We start from the raw sequence: 18,711 nt of genomic DNA on the forward strand, positions 1-18,711 counted from the left end.
ACTTTCTACCAATGATAGTGATCTAGGCTACCACAGGAGCAACAAATGTAGTCACAACTTTCTACCAATGATAGTCATCCAGGCTATAACATGGGCAGTACATGTCACCACTGTGCTTGCAATGACAGTCATCTATGCAGTCACAGGGGCAGTAAATGCATTAACAAGTGTGCTCCCATGCATATAATTCTTATCTTCTGCATACATATACACAAGAAGGGGATTAAGGCATTATAATGTCTGATCATCTGCTGATGTGAAAGACAGGGAAACCCTAACTCTTCATGCACCAGTGATCATCTGGAATGTGGAAAACCTTAAACCTTCACCCACCAGGAGCCAATACCAGGAGCCAAACCAAGACCCTCACACAGTCCAACATTCAGTCACCATGAAAGCTGTCACAACAATACTGCCAACAATTCTGGCCAGTTGTCAACAGATGGTGCTCTTCTTTCCCCTTCATTCAATCATGTTCTCCGCTCTTCTTCTGAAACCCGTATGCTTAGGATCCCCCCTGCCCGAACCAAAATGTATGGTCAACGCAGTTTTTCATTCCAAGCCCCCTTTCTTTGGAATCAACTTTGTCAACCTCTCTGTTACTCATCTTCGCTGCAATCTTTCAAATCCAGTCTGAAGACCCATCTTTTCCCCTCCTGATTAATTCTCAACAGCTCATCCGTTTCCAGTATGAACTAAAATGACTATTTGTGAGTGAGTGAGTTTTGATAGTTTCAGAATTTGTTGGTAGTATTTTTGATTGTGTACTATTTACATTTGTGTGCTATGACTTGTGTGTGTGCGTGCGCGTGTGCTTGTCTGTATTGTGGGGGGGGGGTGTGGGGGGGGGGGGTGAGTTGGATGAATAGTTTTCAATGTTTCGAATCTTGTGTTCAATTTTTCCTTTTTCATATTTACATCTGTGTTCTGTTTGTAGATGCCTAGGGCTTATTTTCAAGATTAGGCGTAAAGGCTCATAATAATAATAATAATAACAACAACCCAAACGCTACATACTGCAAAAACATTCCAAACTTCCCCCTCCATTCAATCATATTCTCAGGAACACAAACACCACATGCTCCAAAAACATCCTTACCTGTCCAGGTAGGACGAAGCAGCTCGATAGCCAACCATGGGTTTCTGGAAAATGTTCATCAGATAAGCCAGGGGGATGCTGAGTGGAGTGTTGTAAGCTGCTGTGTAGGCCTCCACTCTCCAGGGATCCAAACTGCTGCCAGAATCATCACGCACTGTGTACTGCCCAGTCTGAACCTGAAACAGACATTTGGCTCCTGGTCAGCGTCTAGTATTCTCAATACCAACACTTTGTTCCTGGTCAGCGTCTAGTATTCTCAATACCAACACTGTTCCTGGTCAGCATCTAGTATTCTCAATACCAACACTGTCTCTGGTCAGCATATAGTATTCTCAATACCAACACTTTGTTCCTGGTCAGCGTCTAGTATTCTCAATACCAACACTGTTCCTGGTCAGCATCTAGTATTCTCAATACCAACACTGTCCCTGGTCAGCATCTAGTATTCTCAATACCAACACTGTTCCTTGTCAGCGTCTAGTATTCTCAATACCAACACTTTGTTCCTGGTCAGCGTCTAGTATTCTCAATACCAACACTGTTCCTGGTCAGCATCTAGTATTCTCAATACCAACACTGTCTCTGGTCAGCATATAGTATTCTCAATACCAACACTTTGTTCCTGGTCAGCATCTAGTATTCTCAATACCAACACTGTCCCTGGTCAGCATATAGTATTCTCAATACCAACACTGTTACTGGTCAGCGTCTAGTATTCTCAATACCAACACTGTTCCTGGTCAGCATCTAGTATTCTCAATACCAACACTGTCTCTGGTCAGCATATAGTATTCTCAATACCAACACTGTTCCTGGTCAGCGTCTAGTATTCTCAATACCAACACTGTCCCTGGTCAGCGTCTAGTATTCTCAATACCAACACTGTCTCTGGTCAGCATATAGTATTCTCAATACCAACACTGTTCCTGGTCAGCGTCTAGTATTCTCAATACCAACACTATTCCTGGTCAGCATCTAGTATTCTGAATACCAACACTGTCCCTGGTCAGCGTCTAGTATTCTCAATGCCAACACTGTTCCTGGTCAGCTGAAGGATTCACTGTTACTTCACATTGCACTGCTAACAGCTGGTGCTGAAGGATTCACTGTTACTTCACATTGCACTGCTAACAGCTGGTGCTGAAGGATTCACTGTTACTTCACACTGCACTGCTAACAGCTGGTGCTGAAGGATTCACTGTTACTTCACACTGCACTGCTAACAGCTGGGACTGAAGGGTTTACTGTTACTTCATATCGCATGGCTAACAGCTGGTGCTGAAGGGTTCTCAGTTACTTCGCATAGTACAGCTAACAGCTGGTGCTGAAGGGTTCACTGTTACTTCGCATAGTACAGCTAACAGCTGGTGCTGAAGGGTTCACTGTTACTTACTTCACATCGTCTTGCAATACAGGGGGGTTTATTCAGTGCAGTGCATTCCACCTTATGTGGCATGTGAAAGGTGAGGGGTGATGACAAACCTACACTCTACCTGCCAGACTCACCTGTGTCAGGAAATTGGTAGAGAGGTCACTGTCCATACAATCATCGATGCCCAGACCACCCACAGTGACTCCTGGTAAGACAGAAGGATCCAGGTTGACTTGCTTCACGGCGTAAATCATGGCCTGCAGGTAGAGAGGGTGCACGTTGGACAGCAGGTCACCACAGGAGTACTTGGTCAGCCCCCTCTGGTGCAGGGAGAAGATGCCGTTGATGACGATGTCCCCGTTCTGGAAGTAGTACTTCATCTTACCGGGCACCTCCACACAGGGGGAGCAATCCTGGGCCGGGCAGGGAGAGGAGGGGATGGGGAGCAGGGGGGTGACACGGTCCTCAGCGTACATACGAATGTTGTCCATGTTGATGGTCAACCGCTGGTTGATGTAGTTACCCACCTGTCAACAGACAACAAATGCTGCAGTCTGATGTAGTTACATACCTGTCAACAGACAACAGACAACACACACTGCAGTCTGATGTAGTTACAGACCTGTCAACAGACAACACACACTGCAGTCTGATGTAGTTACAGACCTGTCAACAGACAACAGACAACACACACTGCAGTCTGATGTAGTTACAGACCTGTCAACAGACAACACACACTGCAGTCTGATGTAGTTACAGACCTGTCAACAGACAACACACACACACACACACACACACACAAACACAAACACACATACACATTTCCACCTATAATCACAATACACTCACTCACTCTCTGTCTCTGTCTCTCTGTCTCTCTCCCTTACACATTCACTATCTCTCTCTCCCTCACACACACACACACACACACACACACACACTCACACCTATAAACACAACTGCACACACACCAACATGTAAACGTTACTACAAACACACGCACCCACACACGCACGCACGAGCATATTTACACACGCACACACACACACCTCTCTGAACTTGAAGATGGTGGAATCCTCTTCCCCAATGGGTAGGTTGTTGTAGTTCCACACAGAGAAGGCAGGATTGACAATGTCACCTCGGGAATCAAACTTCAACTTTTTGGCTGCTTTGTATGGTGCGTACTGGTCAGAGGCCAGGCTGGGCACTCGCTCTCGAGCAGCATAAGTGAAGTTCACCTTCTTGAGGTAGTTGTTGAGAAAATCTTTGTGACTTAAAGATGCCAGCTCAGAGCAGATACCTGTCCTGGAGGTGCACAGGGCCTGCTGGGCTTCACGCAAAGCGTAGGCATAGGTGAAAACAGCATGCACTGCCGGCTCCACAAACTGATCCTGTAGACAACACATAGGTGATAACCACTTGCACTGGTGGCACATCAACACAGGTGAAAACAGCATGCACTGCTGGCACATCAACACAGGTGAAGACAGCATGCACTGCTGGCACATCAACACAGGTGAAAACAGCATGCACTGCTGGCACATCAACACAGGTGAAAACAGCATGCACTGCTGGCACATCAACACAGGTGAAGACAGCATGCACTGCTGGCACATCAACACAGGTGAAAACGGCATGCACTGCTGGCACATCAACACAGGTGAAAACAGCATGCACTGCTGGCACATCAACACGGGTGAAAACAGCATGCACTGCCGGCTCCACAAACTGATCCTATAGACATCAAAATAGGTGAAAACAGCCTAGCTACAAACAGTACACTTAGTGCCTGGCCACACACAGTGGATTTAATTCCTGGTACGCACAGTACATATAGTGCCTGGCTGCAAACAGTACACTTAGTGCCTGGCTACACACATTAGATTTAGTTCCTGGTACACAGAGTACACATAGTGCCTGGCTATACACAGTACACTTTGTGCCTGGCTACACACAATCAGTGCCTGGCTACACACAATCAGTGCTACACACAATCAGTGCCTGGCTACACACAATCAGTGCCTGGCTACACACAGTACATTTTGTGCCTGGCTACACGTAGTGCCTGGCTACACACAGTACACATGGTGCCTAGCTACACACAGTACACATAGTGCCTGGCTATACATTGTACACATAGTGCCTGGCTACACACACAGTACACATAGTACCTGGCTACACACAGTACATTTAGTGCCTGGCTACTTCAGTATACACTTCATGCATGGCTACACACAGTACATGTAGTGCCTGGCTACACACAGTAACTGTAGTGCCTGGCTACTTCAGTATACACTTCGTGCATGGCTACACACAGTACATGTAGTGCCTGGCTACACACAGCACACACAGTGCCTGGCTACTTCAGTATACACTTCATGCATGGCTACACACAGTACACTTAGTGCCTGGCTACACACAGTACACATAGTGCCTGGCTACTTCAGTATACACTTCATGCATGGCTACACACAGTACACTTAGTGCCTGGCTACACACAGTACATTTAGTGCCTGGCTACTTCAGTATACACTTCATGCATGGCTACACACAGTACATTTAGTGCCTGGCTACACACAGTACACGTACTGCCTGGCTACACACAGTACATTTAGTGCCTGGCTACTTCAGTATACACTTCGTGCATGGCTACACACAGTACATTTAGTGCCTGGCTACACACAGCACATGTAGTGCCTGGCTACACACAGTACATTTAGTGCCTGGCTACACAAAGTACACATACTGTAGTGCCTGGCTACACACAGTACATATAGTGTAGTGCCTGGCTACACACAGTACATGTAGTGCCTGGCTACACATAGTGCCTGGCTACACACAGTACATGTAGCGCCTTGCTACACATAGTGCCTGGCTACACACAGTACATGTAGTGCCTGGCTACACACAGTACATTTAGTGCCTGGCTACTTCATTATACACTTCGTGCATGGCTACACACAGTACAATCAGTGCCTGGCTACACACAGAAAACTTAGTGCATGGCTACACACACTACACTTAGTGCCTGGCAACACACAGTACATTTAGTGCCTGGTACATGATGCACACTTAGTGCCTGGCGACACACAGTACACTTAGTGCATGGCTACTCACAGTACACTTTGTGCCTGGCTACACACAGTATTTTTAGTGCATGGCAACATACACAACTCAGTACATGGCTTCATCACTGTACACTTTGTGCATGGCTACACAAAATACACTTAGTAAAGGGCTTCAACAGAAAACTAGTCTTGTATACAACACAGAATTGTTCAATGCAGTTAGTCCAGGTCTACAACATAGGATTGTTCAATACAGTTAGTCCATGTCTACAACATAGGATCAATCTATACACGTAGTCCATGTCTACAACACAGGGTTGTTCAATACAGTTAGTCCATATCTACAACATGGGATTGTTCAATATAGTTTGTCCATGTCTACAACATAGGAACGATCTATACACTTAATCCATGTCTATAACATAGGATTGTTCAATAAATTTAGTCCATGTCTACAACTTAGGGTTGTTCAATAGTTAGTTCATGGCTACAACATAGGATTGCTCAATACAGTTAGTCCATGGCTACAACATATGATTGTTCAATACAGTTAGTCCATGGCTACAACAGGATTGTTCAATACAGCTAGTCCATGTCTACAACATGAGATTGTTCAATACAGTTTGTCCATGTCTACATCTACAGCAACATAGGATTGTTCAATACAGTTAGTCCATGTCTACAAGAGAGGATCATTCAATACACTTAGTGCATGGCTGCACACAATACAAACTGGTCCTGTACGCAACACAAAATAGTTGAACACTTAAGCCCATGTCCCCACACTATATCTAAGTCAGCAGTTCATAAATTTTTCCCCTATCTTAAGATTCCCATATTGTTATGCTGAATAATTCAATATTGTCAACTTATGAAACAAAGGTAGAACAAAAATATGTGCATGCATAACTGCATGATGCAGGCATGTTCTTGTGCACTTCATGTCTGACTGACAAGTTATCGTAAAGTACTTTGAGATGCTTAAAAGCACAATATAAATATACTGTTTTTATAATCATTCTTATTAATTTTATCATTATCATCATCATCATCATTATCATTATTATTACCATTATCTTTGCTATTACTATTATCATAATTACTGTATACCATGCACGAAAAGCACAACAAAAATCATTACTGCATTTTATAGTTAATGATGGCTCATCATATTTCCTCCTCCATGTTCGTGTTTCTCTTAAATCAGCTCTTAGTTACACACACACACACACACAACACCACCAACACCAACACCACACACACACACACACACACACACACACACTCTGACTTGCACAAACTCCACACACACACTCTGACCTGCACAAACTCCACACACACACACACACACACACACACACACACACTGACCTGCACAAACTCCAGCCGTTTCTTGCGTTCAATCTGCTGGGCAGTCAGGCCCTGGAAAATGGAGGAACAGGGTGTGCCAAAGGTGGAGTAGCCTGTCAGGTCACACCGGTAGTGGTTCATGTACCAGCCCTGGTACCATGGGTTCTCTGAGGACGGGCTGCTTTCATTAATTCTCACCTGCAAATTTAATGCCAGAAATTGAAGTCAGCATCACCGTTCATGATGCTCTATGCTGTACAATGAACACTTCTGTTCACAGTCCATGACAAGCAGTCATTGTTCACCTTGCCTTGTGCTGTATAATGAACACTCTGTTCACAGTCCATGACAGTCACTGTTCACCTTGCTCTGTGCTGTACAATGAACACTGTTCACAGTCCATAACACAGTCACTGTTCACCTTGCTCTGTCCTGTACAGTGAACACTCTGTTCACAGTCCATGACAGTCACTGTTGAACTTGCCGTCCATGACAAACAGTCACTGTTCAACTTGCCCTGTGCTGTATAATGAACACTTTTGTTCACAGTCCATGACACACAGTCGCCGTTCACCTTGCTCTGTGCTGCACAATGAACACTTTGTTCACAGTTCATGACACAGTCACTGTTCACCTTGCGCTGGGCTGTATAATGAACACTTTGTTCACAGTTCATGACACAGTCACTGTTCACCTTGTTCTGTGCTGTACAATGAACACTGTTCACAGTTCATGACACAGTCACTGTTCACCTTGCTCTGTGCTGTACAATAAGCACTGTTCACAATCCATGACAAACAGTCACTGTTCATGTTACTCTGTGCTGTACAATGAACACTGTTCACAGTCCATGACACACAGTCACTGTTCACCTTACTTTGTGCTGTATAATGAACACTTTGTTCACAGTCCATGACACACAGTCACTGTTCACCTTGCTTTGTGCTGTATAATGAACACTTTGTTCACAGTCCATGACACACAGTCACTGTTCATGTTGCTATGTGCTGTACAATGAACACTGTTCACAGTCCATGACACACAGTCACTGTTCATGTTGCTATGTGCTGTACAATGAACACTTTGTTCACAGTCCATGACACACAGTCACTGTTCACCTTGCCTTGTGCTGTATAATGAACACTTTGTTCACAGTCCATGACACACAGTCACTGTTCATGTTGCTCTGTGCTGTACAGTGAACACTGATCACAGTCCATAACAGTCACTGTTCACCTTGCTCTGTGCTGTACAATGAACACTGTTCACAGTTCATGACACACAGTCAGTCACTGTTCATGCTGCTGTACTGTGAATAGATGGGCGGGTGTGTGGATGGATGAGTGGGGGTGTGGATGGATAGGTGGGGGTGTGGATGGATGGATGGGTGGGTGGATGGATGAGTGGGTGGGTGGGTGGGTTGGATGGGTGTGAATGGGTGTGTGGATGGATGGATGGATGGGTGGGGGTGTGGATGGATAGGTGGGGGTGTGGATGGATGGATGGGTGGGTGGATGGATGAGTGGGTGGGTGGGTGGGTTGGATGGGTGTGAATGGGTGTGTGGATGGATGGATGGATGGGTGGGTGCGTGGATGGAAGAACAACAAAAAACCAGTGCCCCTCACCCAGTGATCCTCAAACTCAACGATGTAGCGTGAGGCAGGGACGATGGCAATGACACCGTTGGGGTAGCTGAAATCAAAGGTGGTGTCCAGAGGGATGCTGTCTGTGACGATCCACTGCAGTGTTTTGGCGCCAGTCACCTTGGGCCCTTCCTTCAGCAACGCGTCAATTAAGGACATGCCGCCCAGGTATATGGTGCCCACTGTGTCCGTGTCTACCACCTGTGGTGAGGTAACACAGGTACACATCCACGACAGACATCACAGGAACACATCAATGATTGACATCATGGGTACACATTAATGATGGACATTACAGGTACACATCAACCATGGACCTCACAGGTACACATCAGTGATTGACATCACAGGTACACACTAGTAATGGATATCTCAGGTACACATCAATGATAGGTATCACAGGTACACATCAATGACAGACATCACAGGTACATGGACATCTCAGGTACACATTAACAATGGACATCACAGGTATACATCAACGATGGACATCACAGGTACGCATCAATGACAGACATCACAGGTACACATCAATGATGGACATCACAGGTACACATCAACGACAGTCATCACAGGTACACATCAATGATAGATATCACAGGTACACATCCACGACACCACAATGGACATCACAGGTATACATCAACGATGGACATCACAGGTACGCATCAATGACAGACATCACAGGTACACATCAACAATGGACATCACAGGTACACATCAACAACGGACATCACAGGTACATCACAGGTACACATCAATAATGGACATCACAGGTACATATCAACATCACAGTTACACATCAATAATGGACATCACAGGTACACATCAACATCACAGTTACACATCAATAATGGACATCACAGGTACACATCAATGATGGACATCACAGGCACACATCAACAACAGACATCGGAGGTACACATAAGTGACAGACATCAGAGGTTGTGCTGTCTTGTTTTGTGTTGTTTATGCTGTGCTGTGCTGTGCTGTGCTGTCCTGTGTTGTGTTTTGCTGTGCTGTCCTGTGTTGCGTTTTGTTGTGTTTTTTGTTGTGTTGTGCTGTGCTGTGCTGTCCAGTGTTGTGTTGTGCAGTGTTGTGTTGTGCAGTGCTGTGATGTCCTATGTTGTGTTTTGTTTTGTCATGCTGTGCTGTCCTGTGTTGTCCTGTGAAGTGTTGTGCGGTGTTGTTTTGTGCTGTGCTGTGTTATTTTGTGCTGTGCTGTGTTGCGCTTAACTGTGTTGTGTTGTGCTGTACAGTGCTGTGTTGTGCTGTACAGTGTGCTGTGCTGTGCTGTGCTGAACTGTGTTGTGTTGTAGTATGCTGTGTTGTGTTGTGCTGTACACTGTGCCATGTTGTGCTGTGCTGAACTGTGTTGTGTTGTGCTGTACACTGTGCTGTTCTGTGCTGTACAGTTAGCTGGGCTGTGTTGTGCTGTGCTGAATTGTGTTGTGTTGTGCTGTGCAGTGGGCTATGCAGTGTGCTGTGCTGTGCTGTGCTGTGCTGTGCTGTGCTGTGTCATGTTGTGCTGTGCTGTGCAGTGTGCTGTGCTGAACTGTGTTGTGTTGTGCTGAACTGTGTTGTGCTGTGCTGTGCTGTGTTGTGTCATGTTGTGCTGTGCAGTGTGCTGTGCTGTGCAGTGTGCAGTGTGCTGTGCTGTGCAGTGTGCTGTGCTGAACTGTGTTGTGTTGTGCTGTACAGTGTGCTGAACTGTGCTGTGCTGTACAGTGCGCTGAACTGTGTTGTGTTGTGCTGAACTGTGCTGAACTGTGCTGTGCTGTGCACTGTGCTGTGTTGTGTTGTGCTGAACTGTGTGTGTTGTGCCATACAATGTGCTGAACTGTGGTGTTTTGTGTTGTGCTGAACTGTGTTGTGTCGTGCTGTGCTGTGTTGTGCCATACAGTGTGTTTTGTTGTGCTGTACAGTGTGCTGAACTGTGTTGTGTTGTGCTGAACTGTGCTGAGTTGTGTTGTGCTGTGCACTGTGCTGTGTTGTGTTGTGCTGAACTGTGCTGAGTTGTGTTGTGCTGTGCACTGTGCTGTGTTGTGCTGTGCACTGTGCTGTGTTGTGTTGTGCTGTACAGTGTGTTGTGCTGTGCTGAACTGTATTATGTTGTGCTGTGCTGTGCACTGTGCTGTGTTGTGCTGTGCTGTACAGTGTGTTGTGCTGTGCTGAACTGTATTATGTTGTGCTGTGCTGTGCACTGTGCTGTGTTGTGTTGTGCTGTACAGTGTGTTGTGCTGTGCTGAACTGTATTATGTTGTGCTGTACAGTGTCCTGTGCTGTGCTGTCTAGTTACCTGTCCCAGTAGACTCTGCATAGTGGATGGCGCCAGGTCGTCACCGCTGGCCATGAAGGCTGCAGTCAGACAGATGCCTGCCTCACCCAGCACTGGGCGTAGAGCGCTGTAGGCCTCCCGCCCATACGCACTGTTCTCGTAGACCACCACCACAAAGCGCCACTGCAGCTTGGTCAGAACTGCCCCCATCACCTGTAACAACACCATCAAGCGTCAGGTCCACGCCCCACTGACTTCACAGTGAATTAAGGCAGAAGTACAAATCCACAACATCAAGCGTCAGGTCTACACCCCACAAACTTCACAATGAATTGAGGCAGTGGTAAAGGCAGAAGAAGCAGCACACAGTTAGTTTTCCATGAAGACAGCGCCAGAAGGGGACTGACTGCATGTCACAAGTGACCACAGACATGTGAAGGCCAACACTGATGCTGAACAGCAGAATCACTGACCACTGACATGTGAAGCTCAACACCGATGTTTAACAGCAGAATCACAGACAAACTTCCAGGCTCTGAAACCATATGCTGGCCTGTTGTCTCCTTCACCTTTCCTCCCTCTCCAGTCCATGCTGTTATCAGTAAACATCAATACAACAACAAAGTGTTGGTTGACCATCAACAAACAAAACACAACAGCGTTGATCGACGATCAACAAACAAAATGCAACAAAGTGTTGATTGACTATCAACAAACAAAACACAACAGTGTTGGTCGACGATCAACAAACAAAACACAACAGTGTTGACTGACAATCAACAAACAAAATGCAACGAAGTGTTGGCTGACCATCAACAAACAAAATGCAACAAAGTGTTGATTGACCATCAACAAACATCAATACAACAACAAAGTGTTGGCTGACCATCAACAAACAAAATACAACAAAGTTCTGATTGACCATCAACAAACATCAATACAACAAAGTGTTGACTGACCATTAACAAACGAAATACAACAAAGTCTTGATTTACCGTCAGCAGACCACTGTCCGGAGGAATGGTACGCAGGAAGTTGGGGTAGTTTCCACTGAAGGTCAGGTCAGGGGCGGTGGAGGTGAAGGACACCACAGGAATGTCGTACTGGTTGGCAAACACAGAGACCTGGCCTGATGTGCCACTGCTTGTTCCTGTCACAATACCTGCACACACATTCTTCCTGTCACAATACCTGTACACACACATACTGTTACAATACCTGCACACACATCCTGTCACAATACCTGCACACATATTCTGTCACAATACCTGCACACACACACACACACACACACACACACACACACACATCCTCCCTGTCACAATACCTGCACACACACATCCTGTCACAATATCTGCACACACACATCCTATCACAATACCTGCACACACACACACACATCTTATCACATACCTACACACACACATCCTTCCTGTCACAATAACTGCACACACACATCCTGTCACAATACCTGCACACACACACCCTGTCACAATACCTGCACACACACCCTGTCACAATACCTGCACACACATCCTGTCACAATACCTGCACACACACCTTGTCAAAATACCTGCACACACACATCCTGTCACAATACCTGCATACACACACATTTTATCACATACCTGCACACACACATCCTTCCTGTCACAATACCTGCACACACACATCCTGTCACAATACCTACACACACATCCTGTCACAATACCTGCACACACACCTTGTCAAAATACCTGCACACACACATCCTGTCACAATACCTGCACACACACACATTTTATCACATACCTGCACACACACATCCTTCCTGTCACAATACCTGCACACACACATCCTGTCACAATACACATCTTATCATAATACCTGAACACGCACATCATGTCACAATACCTGCACACACACACACACACATCCTGTCACAATACCTGCACACACACACATGTCCTTCCTGTCACAATACCTGTACACACACATCATTCCTGTCACAATACCTGCACACACACATCCTGTCACAATACACATCTTATCATAATACCTGAACACGCACATCATGTCACAATACCCGCACACACACACACACACACATCCTGTCACAATACCTGCACACACACACATGTCCTTCCTGTCACAATACCTGTACACACACATCATTCCTGTCACAATACCTGCACACACACACACACACACACACACACACACACACACACACACACTCAGAGGACAGACACAAACCCAGGGTGATGTTGGCTTTCTGTTGACAGGAGCGGGCATCAGCTGACAGACTGGGGAAGATGGAGGAGATGGCTGCCACTCCCTGGTCCGTGTTCTCGCAGTTATCCATCACCTGCATCCCTGTCACAACAACAATACACTGTGAATTCACACATCACCTATCACAACAATACACTGTCAATACATACATCATCTGTCACAACAACAATACACTGTCAATACATACATCATCTGTCACAACAACAATACACTGTCAATACATACATCACCTGTCACAACAATACACTGTCAATACATACATCACCTGTCACAACAACAATACACTGTCAATTCATACATCACCTGTCACAACAACAATACACTGTCAATACATACATCAACTGTCACAACAACAATACACTGTCTATACATACATCAACTGTCACAACAACAATACACTGTCAATACATACATCATCTGTCACAACAACAATACACTGTCAATACATACATCACCTGTCACAACAATACACTGTCAATACATACATCATCTGTCACAACAACAATACACTGTCAATTCATACATCATCTGTCACAACAATACATTGTCAATACATACATCAACTGTCACAACAACAATACACTGCCAATACATACATTACCTGTAACAGCAACAATATATATATGATAGTCAGTCGTGTCCGACTATGACCATCAGAACAGCAGAGGAGGCAACTGGTGTTTCGACTATTTGAGCTAGAATTTGATTATAGTGGAGAGTGTCTTGCCTAAGTTACATTCCCACTCTCTCTGCCAAGAGGGTTTTAGGACAGTCAGTGTTGGGATGGTCCCCAAAGGCCAACTAGCCCACAAGGCTACAGCACTAAGAGCCAATGCAATTTTGCCTCCTAGTTTTAGAGTCATAGTCCTTCACAAAAGACTAAGCTGTATATTATTGACTGGAGAAACCATTGACAATACAGCTCTCACTTTGCTGTTGGCCCAAAGGTAAACTTATGTCAATCTGTGATATAAGCCGAGTGTTGGGCCAGCAACAATACACTATACATATAAATCACCTGCATACCGATCACGACAACACACCCTTCATAACTCACCTGCCTTTCCTTGTCAATAGACTGTCAATACATGCACATGTACCAAAGACAAGACATCAATGTTTACTGTCAGTCTGACACATCCCACCCTACACTGGTTCTCAGCTAGTATTCTCTGATTTTTCTTTGCCTTTCTTTCCCACCCCCTAGTTCTGCTTTCAGGGGAAAGGGCAGCCTTGGCAAGTCTACCTGTGTGAACTGTGTGCTTGTTCACATCACCCACTGAGCACACACACCTCACCCCACTCCCTGTCAACTGACACTGTCAACAGCTGTGTACTGTCGCACACACACACTCCCTTCACCCCACTCCCTGTCAACTGACACTGTCAACAGCTGTGTACTGTCACACACACACACACACAGAGGCACATGCTCATGCATGCATGCATGCACGTGCACATGCACACACGCATGCACACGCTCACACACACACACACACACACACACACTCCCTCCACCCCACTCTCTGTCAACAGCCATGTAGGCACACAGGAAGAAAGGTGGAACTCTGCAGCAGGCCGGAAAATATCACTAGGTAAAAAGTTACAGAACCTGAAGGCTTACTTTAGAGGTATGTCTGTGCTTGTGAAATGCTCCTGTGTGCTGGTGCACATGCATGCATACACACACATGCACAGGTACACATGCACACATGCACTTGCACACAACAATTCACAGAGAAAATTGTGTCATTCAGCTTTCTGATCTGAAAAAATGGTTTTTAATTCAAACTTGTAGAAGCTAGGTGTGTGGGTGAAGAGTACAAAGACAGTAGCCACCAACATATCATTCAGCTAAGTGATTTGAAGGAGGGAGGTAGCAGAATGGATAAGACGCTCGGCTGCCAATATAGAGTGCATAAGGGTGTGGGTTTGAATCCTGCTATCACCCTTTCTCCCAAGTTTGACTGGAAAATCAAACTGAGCGTCTGGTCATTTGGATGAGACGATAAACCAAGGTCCTGTGTGCAGCACTTTGCGCACTGAAAAGAAACCCATGGCAAGGAGAGTGTTATCCTCTGGCAAAATTCTGTTGAAGAAATCCATTCTGACAATTACACAAATATATAAGCATGCACTCAAGGCCTGACTAAGCACATTGGGTTATGCTGCTGGTTAGGCATGTGCCAAGCAGATGCGGTGTAGCACATATGGATTGGTCCGAACGCAGTGATGCCTCCTTGAGAGACTGAAACTGAAACTGAAATTTTAAAGAGATGGTCTGCAAGAGAGGCAAGGACGAGTACATATTTTATCCAATGAAAGAATCATGAGAGAAAAAAAAGAGAAAATAAGTTTTAAAATGTGTCCTCTATTAAATATCAGAAAGCTGAATAACAAAATTCTAAAGGTGTTGTAGCAGGAATGAACAACCATGCAACTTATGCTCAGATGCAAGATTAACCACAGGGCTAAATCAACCTGACTAAAGTTAACCAAAATAAATATTTAAACTTATGTCTTTTTAGCGCAATAAATTCACTGCTCTCTCTGAGGTGATAACACCATTTAAATCAGACCATTTTGATATATCTCAATTATTGGATAAATTTTTCAAAAGGTCATGGTAAAGAAGACGCTGACACTGTCTGAGACACAATGCAACATGCTGCCGTTTTCTCCAGTCTGCACAAACTGGTGTACGCTAGACCTACTGAAAATGGGTAAGCTCTGCTTTAATTAAAGTGTTTTTTTTACTTTCATTCTAATTAATTCAGTATCCAATTTACAATATTCATATGTTGTAAACATGTCATTACTGCGAACAAGAAAAATGACATCATACTGTCTTTAAACTCAAACAAACATCCAGTCAACTAACTGGGAAGACCAAAAAAACTTTATGAAACAGAGCCTCAATAAAATAAGCTGTTCATAACCAGCTGCCGTGGTGAAGTGGTTAGCATCGCAAACTTACGGCCCGGAGGACACAGGTTCGATTCCCAGCGGAGGTGGGGTTTTTTGGCCTGCGACTGGCTCCTAACCAAAGATAAGTGTGAAATGGGCTTACAAGTGAAGACTGGGACCACACAGTCAAAGTACCATCCACTTCACAGATGCATCTTTGGGTGTGTTACTCAAATTTCCTGACCAGCACTGCAAAAGTCTGTATCTCTAGGGCCTGGTTAAGACCAGGATATCATTATGAAAGAAAGCCTAAAGTTCAGCCTTGTCACATCGTTCCAAACCTAAAACAGCTCCATAGCAATATCATCATCATCATCCATCTTTTGGCTTTCCATGCCCTGTTCTCATCGTGACCTTAGTTTCGATCCCCCTTCACTCCCATGCTTGGGGTGAGTCCTTCCAAGGTCTTCAGTTCAAGGGGGACTCTCATTGGAAGGATGTGGTGGTGGTCTACATTCTTGGGGAGACATTCACTAAGTCTAGCTCTACAAATAAGCAATCACTGTCATCAATAAGGGGCTTAGTAGGCAGTGTCCAAAGTATGTTAAATCGGAACAGGCACTACTGAACACCAAAAAAACTCAGCAGCAGTGCAGGGTCTCCACTGGTGTGTGGTTCCCTGTGAATTGCTGATGCTGGGACAGCTACAGACGTACCCAAGTGTGTCTGGGTAAGGGGGAACTTGGAATGAGTGGCGTAGGAGTAATACCACTGAAATGATACAGATGTAGTGGCAGCAAATGAACAAATGAAAAAATAAATAAACTGTCCCTGGTCCAGAAATACTGCTGAATCTGAAGACTTACAACCTATCATTGGTATGAGTGTAAAGATTTTTTTTGTTTTCACTATGTTTATTCCAAAACAATATTCTAAAAATATATATTTGTTAAAGTTTACCACACACACACACACACAACCAAAACACCGGACTATAACAGACTCTTTGTTTACACAAGTCAATAATTAAAACTTGTAGGGCCTAGGAGTGTGGATGACAGAACAAGAAAGACTGGCCACTGACCCAGGCGGACTCCAGGCACATAGTAATCATCCAGGTACTGTCCATTCAGAAACTCATCTTTCTTGTTCACCAGATCCAGGGCATAGCGCAGCGCTTCATACCACTGCATGGCTGAAACAACAACAACAACAACAACATATAAGTGACAGCAACAACAATGCTTAGCCTTCATACCACTGTATGGCTGAAACAACAACAACGCTTATACCTGATACCACTGTATGGCTGAAACAACAACCTGTAAGTGACAGCAACAACAACAGCAATGCTTAGCCCTCATACCACTGCATGGCTAAACAACAACAATGCTAAACCCTCATACCACTGAATGGTGGAAACAACAACAATGCTTAGCCTTCATACCACTGTATGGCTGAAACAACATGTAAGTGACAACAACAATGCTTAGCCCTCATTCCACTGAAACAACAACATGTAAGTGACAGCAACAACAACAATGCTTAGCCCTCATACCACTGCATGGCCAAACAACAACAACATGTATGTGACAACAACATTTAAATGAAAACAACAACAATGCTTTGCAATCATTCCACTGCAAGGCTGAAAACAACAATTTCCAACTATTAACACTTTCTTTTGGGGCAATAAACTGACACCTATGCACACACGCAGGCACGCAAGCACACACACACGCACACATTTTTAAAATATTTTTTAATAAGATAATAAAAAAGACAAATAATTACATATATAACAATGATAACATTCAGAAAAAAAGAAACATCCATTCAGGCTATGTCACTTTGTCAGACTGTAATGGAGATCAAACATCCATCTTTTCCTCAGAATGGCAACAAAAAAAAGACAACTTTCAACTAATTAAGAATATACACCTTGATGGGTAAAAAAGTGTCTATCAACATTTGCACTTGCATACACATATACATATACATGCATTTTCATCCATAAACATACACATGTACACAGATGCATACATACAAAAAGATATATACATATGCCAATGCACACCTATACGTACACAAATATACACAAACATGCATCCACCTACCTACATATACTGTAAATGATTGTGTAAACATCAAGTATCTCATAAACACCCTCAACCCCATTTTGGGATAAAAGCTACGCATAAGATAAAATATCTTGTAAATGCCCATCACCCACTTTGAAAATTATAATGAACTGATAACTCAGATTGCAGTTTGCGATCATTGTTTTACAAAGCAGTGCAGATGTAGACCTTGTGAGGTAACAAACAGAATGCCTGCATAAAATGCTGATGAGTCACTGAAAAACCAAGTGAGAGCAAGATGTTACTAAATGCCTGCATAAGATAATGATGAGTCATTGAAAAACCAACTGAGAACTCGTTATTACTGAACACCTGCACAAGATGATGTGTTACTGAAACACCAGAGAGAGCTTGGTGTTACTGAACACGTGCATAAGATAATCATGCATCACTGAAACACCAAGTGAGAGCTAGGTGTTACTGAACACCTGCATAAAATAATCATGTGTCACTGAAACACCATGTGACAGCTAGATGTTACTGAACACCTGCATAAGATAATCATGTGTCATTGAAACAACAAGTGAGAGCATGTTACTGAACACCTGCATAAGATAATCATGTATCATTGAAACACC

The 18,711-nt window shown here is 44.3% G+C and overlaps 1 protein-coding gene across 2 annotated transcripts in view; it reads right to left on the minus strand.

Annotated features, from left to right (window-relative positions):
• Positions 1-18,711, minus strand: part of LOC143274691 (uncharacterized) — a 95,331-nt gene that overhangs the window by 60,513 nt on the left and 16,107 nt on the right. For both annotated transcript variants that reach the window (XM_076578580.1, XM_076578579.1), the window contains exons 3-11: positions 17,077-17,187; positions 13,047-13,166; positions 11,807-11,973; positions 10,833-11,024; positions 8,516-8,734; positions 6,911-7,087; positions 3,521-3,862; positions 2,606-2,998; positions 1,100-1,275 (exon numbers count right to left, since the gene is read on the minus strand). In XM_076578580.1, coding sequence (XP_076434695.1) covers positions 1,100-1,275; positions 2,606-2,998; positions 3,521-3,862; positions 6,911-7,087; positions 8,516-8,734; positions 10,833-11,024; positions 11,807-11,973; positions 13,047-13,166; positions 17,077-17,187 — 1,897 coding nt within the window. The remainder of the gene's footprint in view (positions 1-1,099; positions 1,276-2,605; positions 2,999-3,520; positions 3,863-6,910; positions 7,088-8,515; positions 8,735-10,832; positions 11,025-11,806; positions 11,974-13,046; positions 13,167-17,076; positions 17,188-18,711) is intronic.

Source organism: Babylonia areolata, chromosome 29, assembly GCF_041734735.1.
Source record: "Babylonia areolata isolate BAREFJ2019XMU chromosome 29, ASM4173473v1, whole genome shotgun sequence".
NCBI classification, from domain to species: domain Eukaryota; kingdom Metazoa; phylum Mollusca; class Gastropoda; order Neogastropoda; family Buccinidae; genus Babylonia; species Babylonia areolata.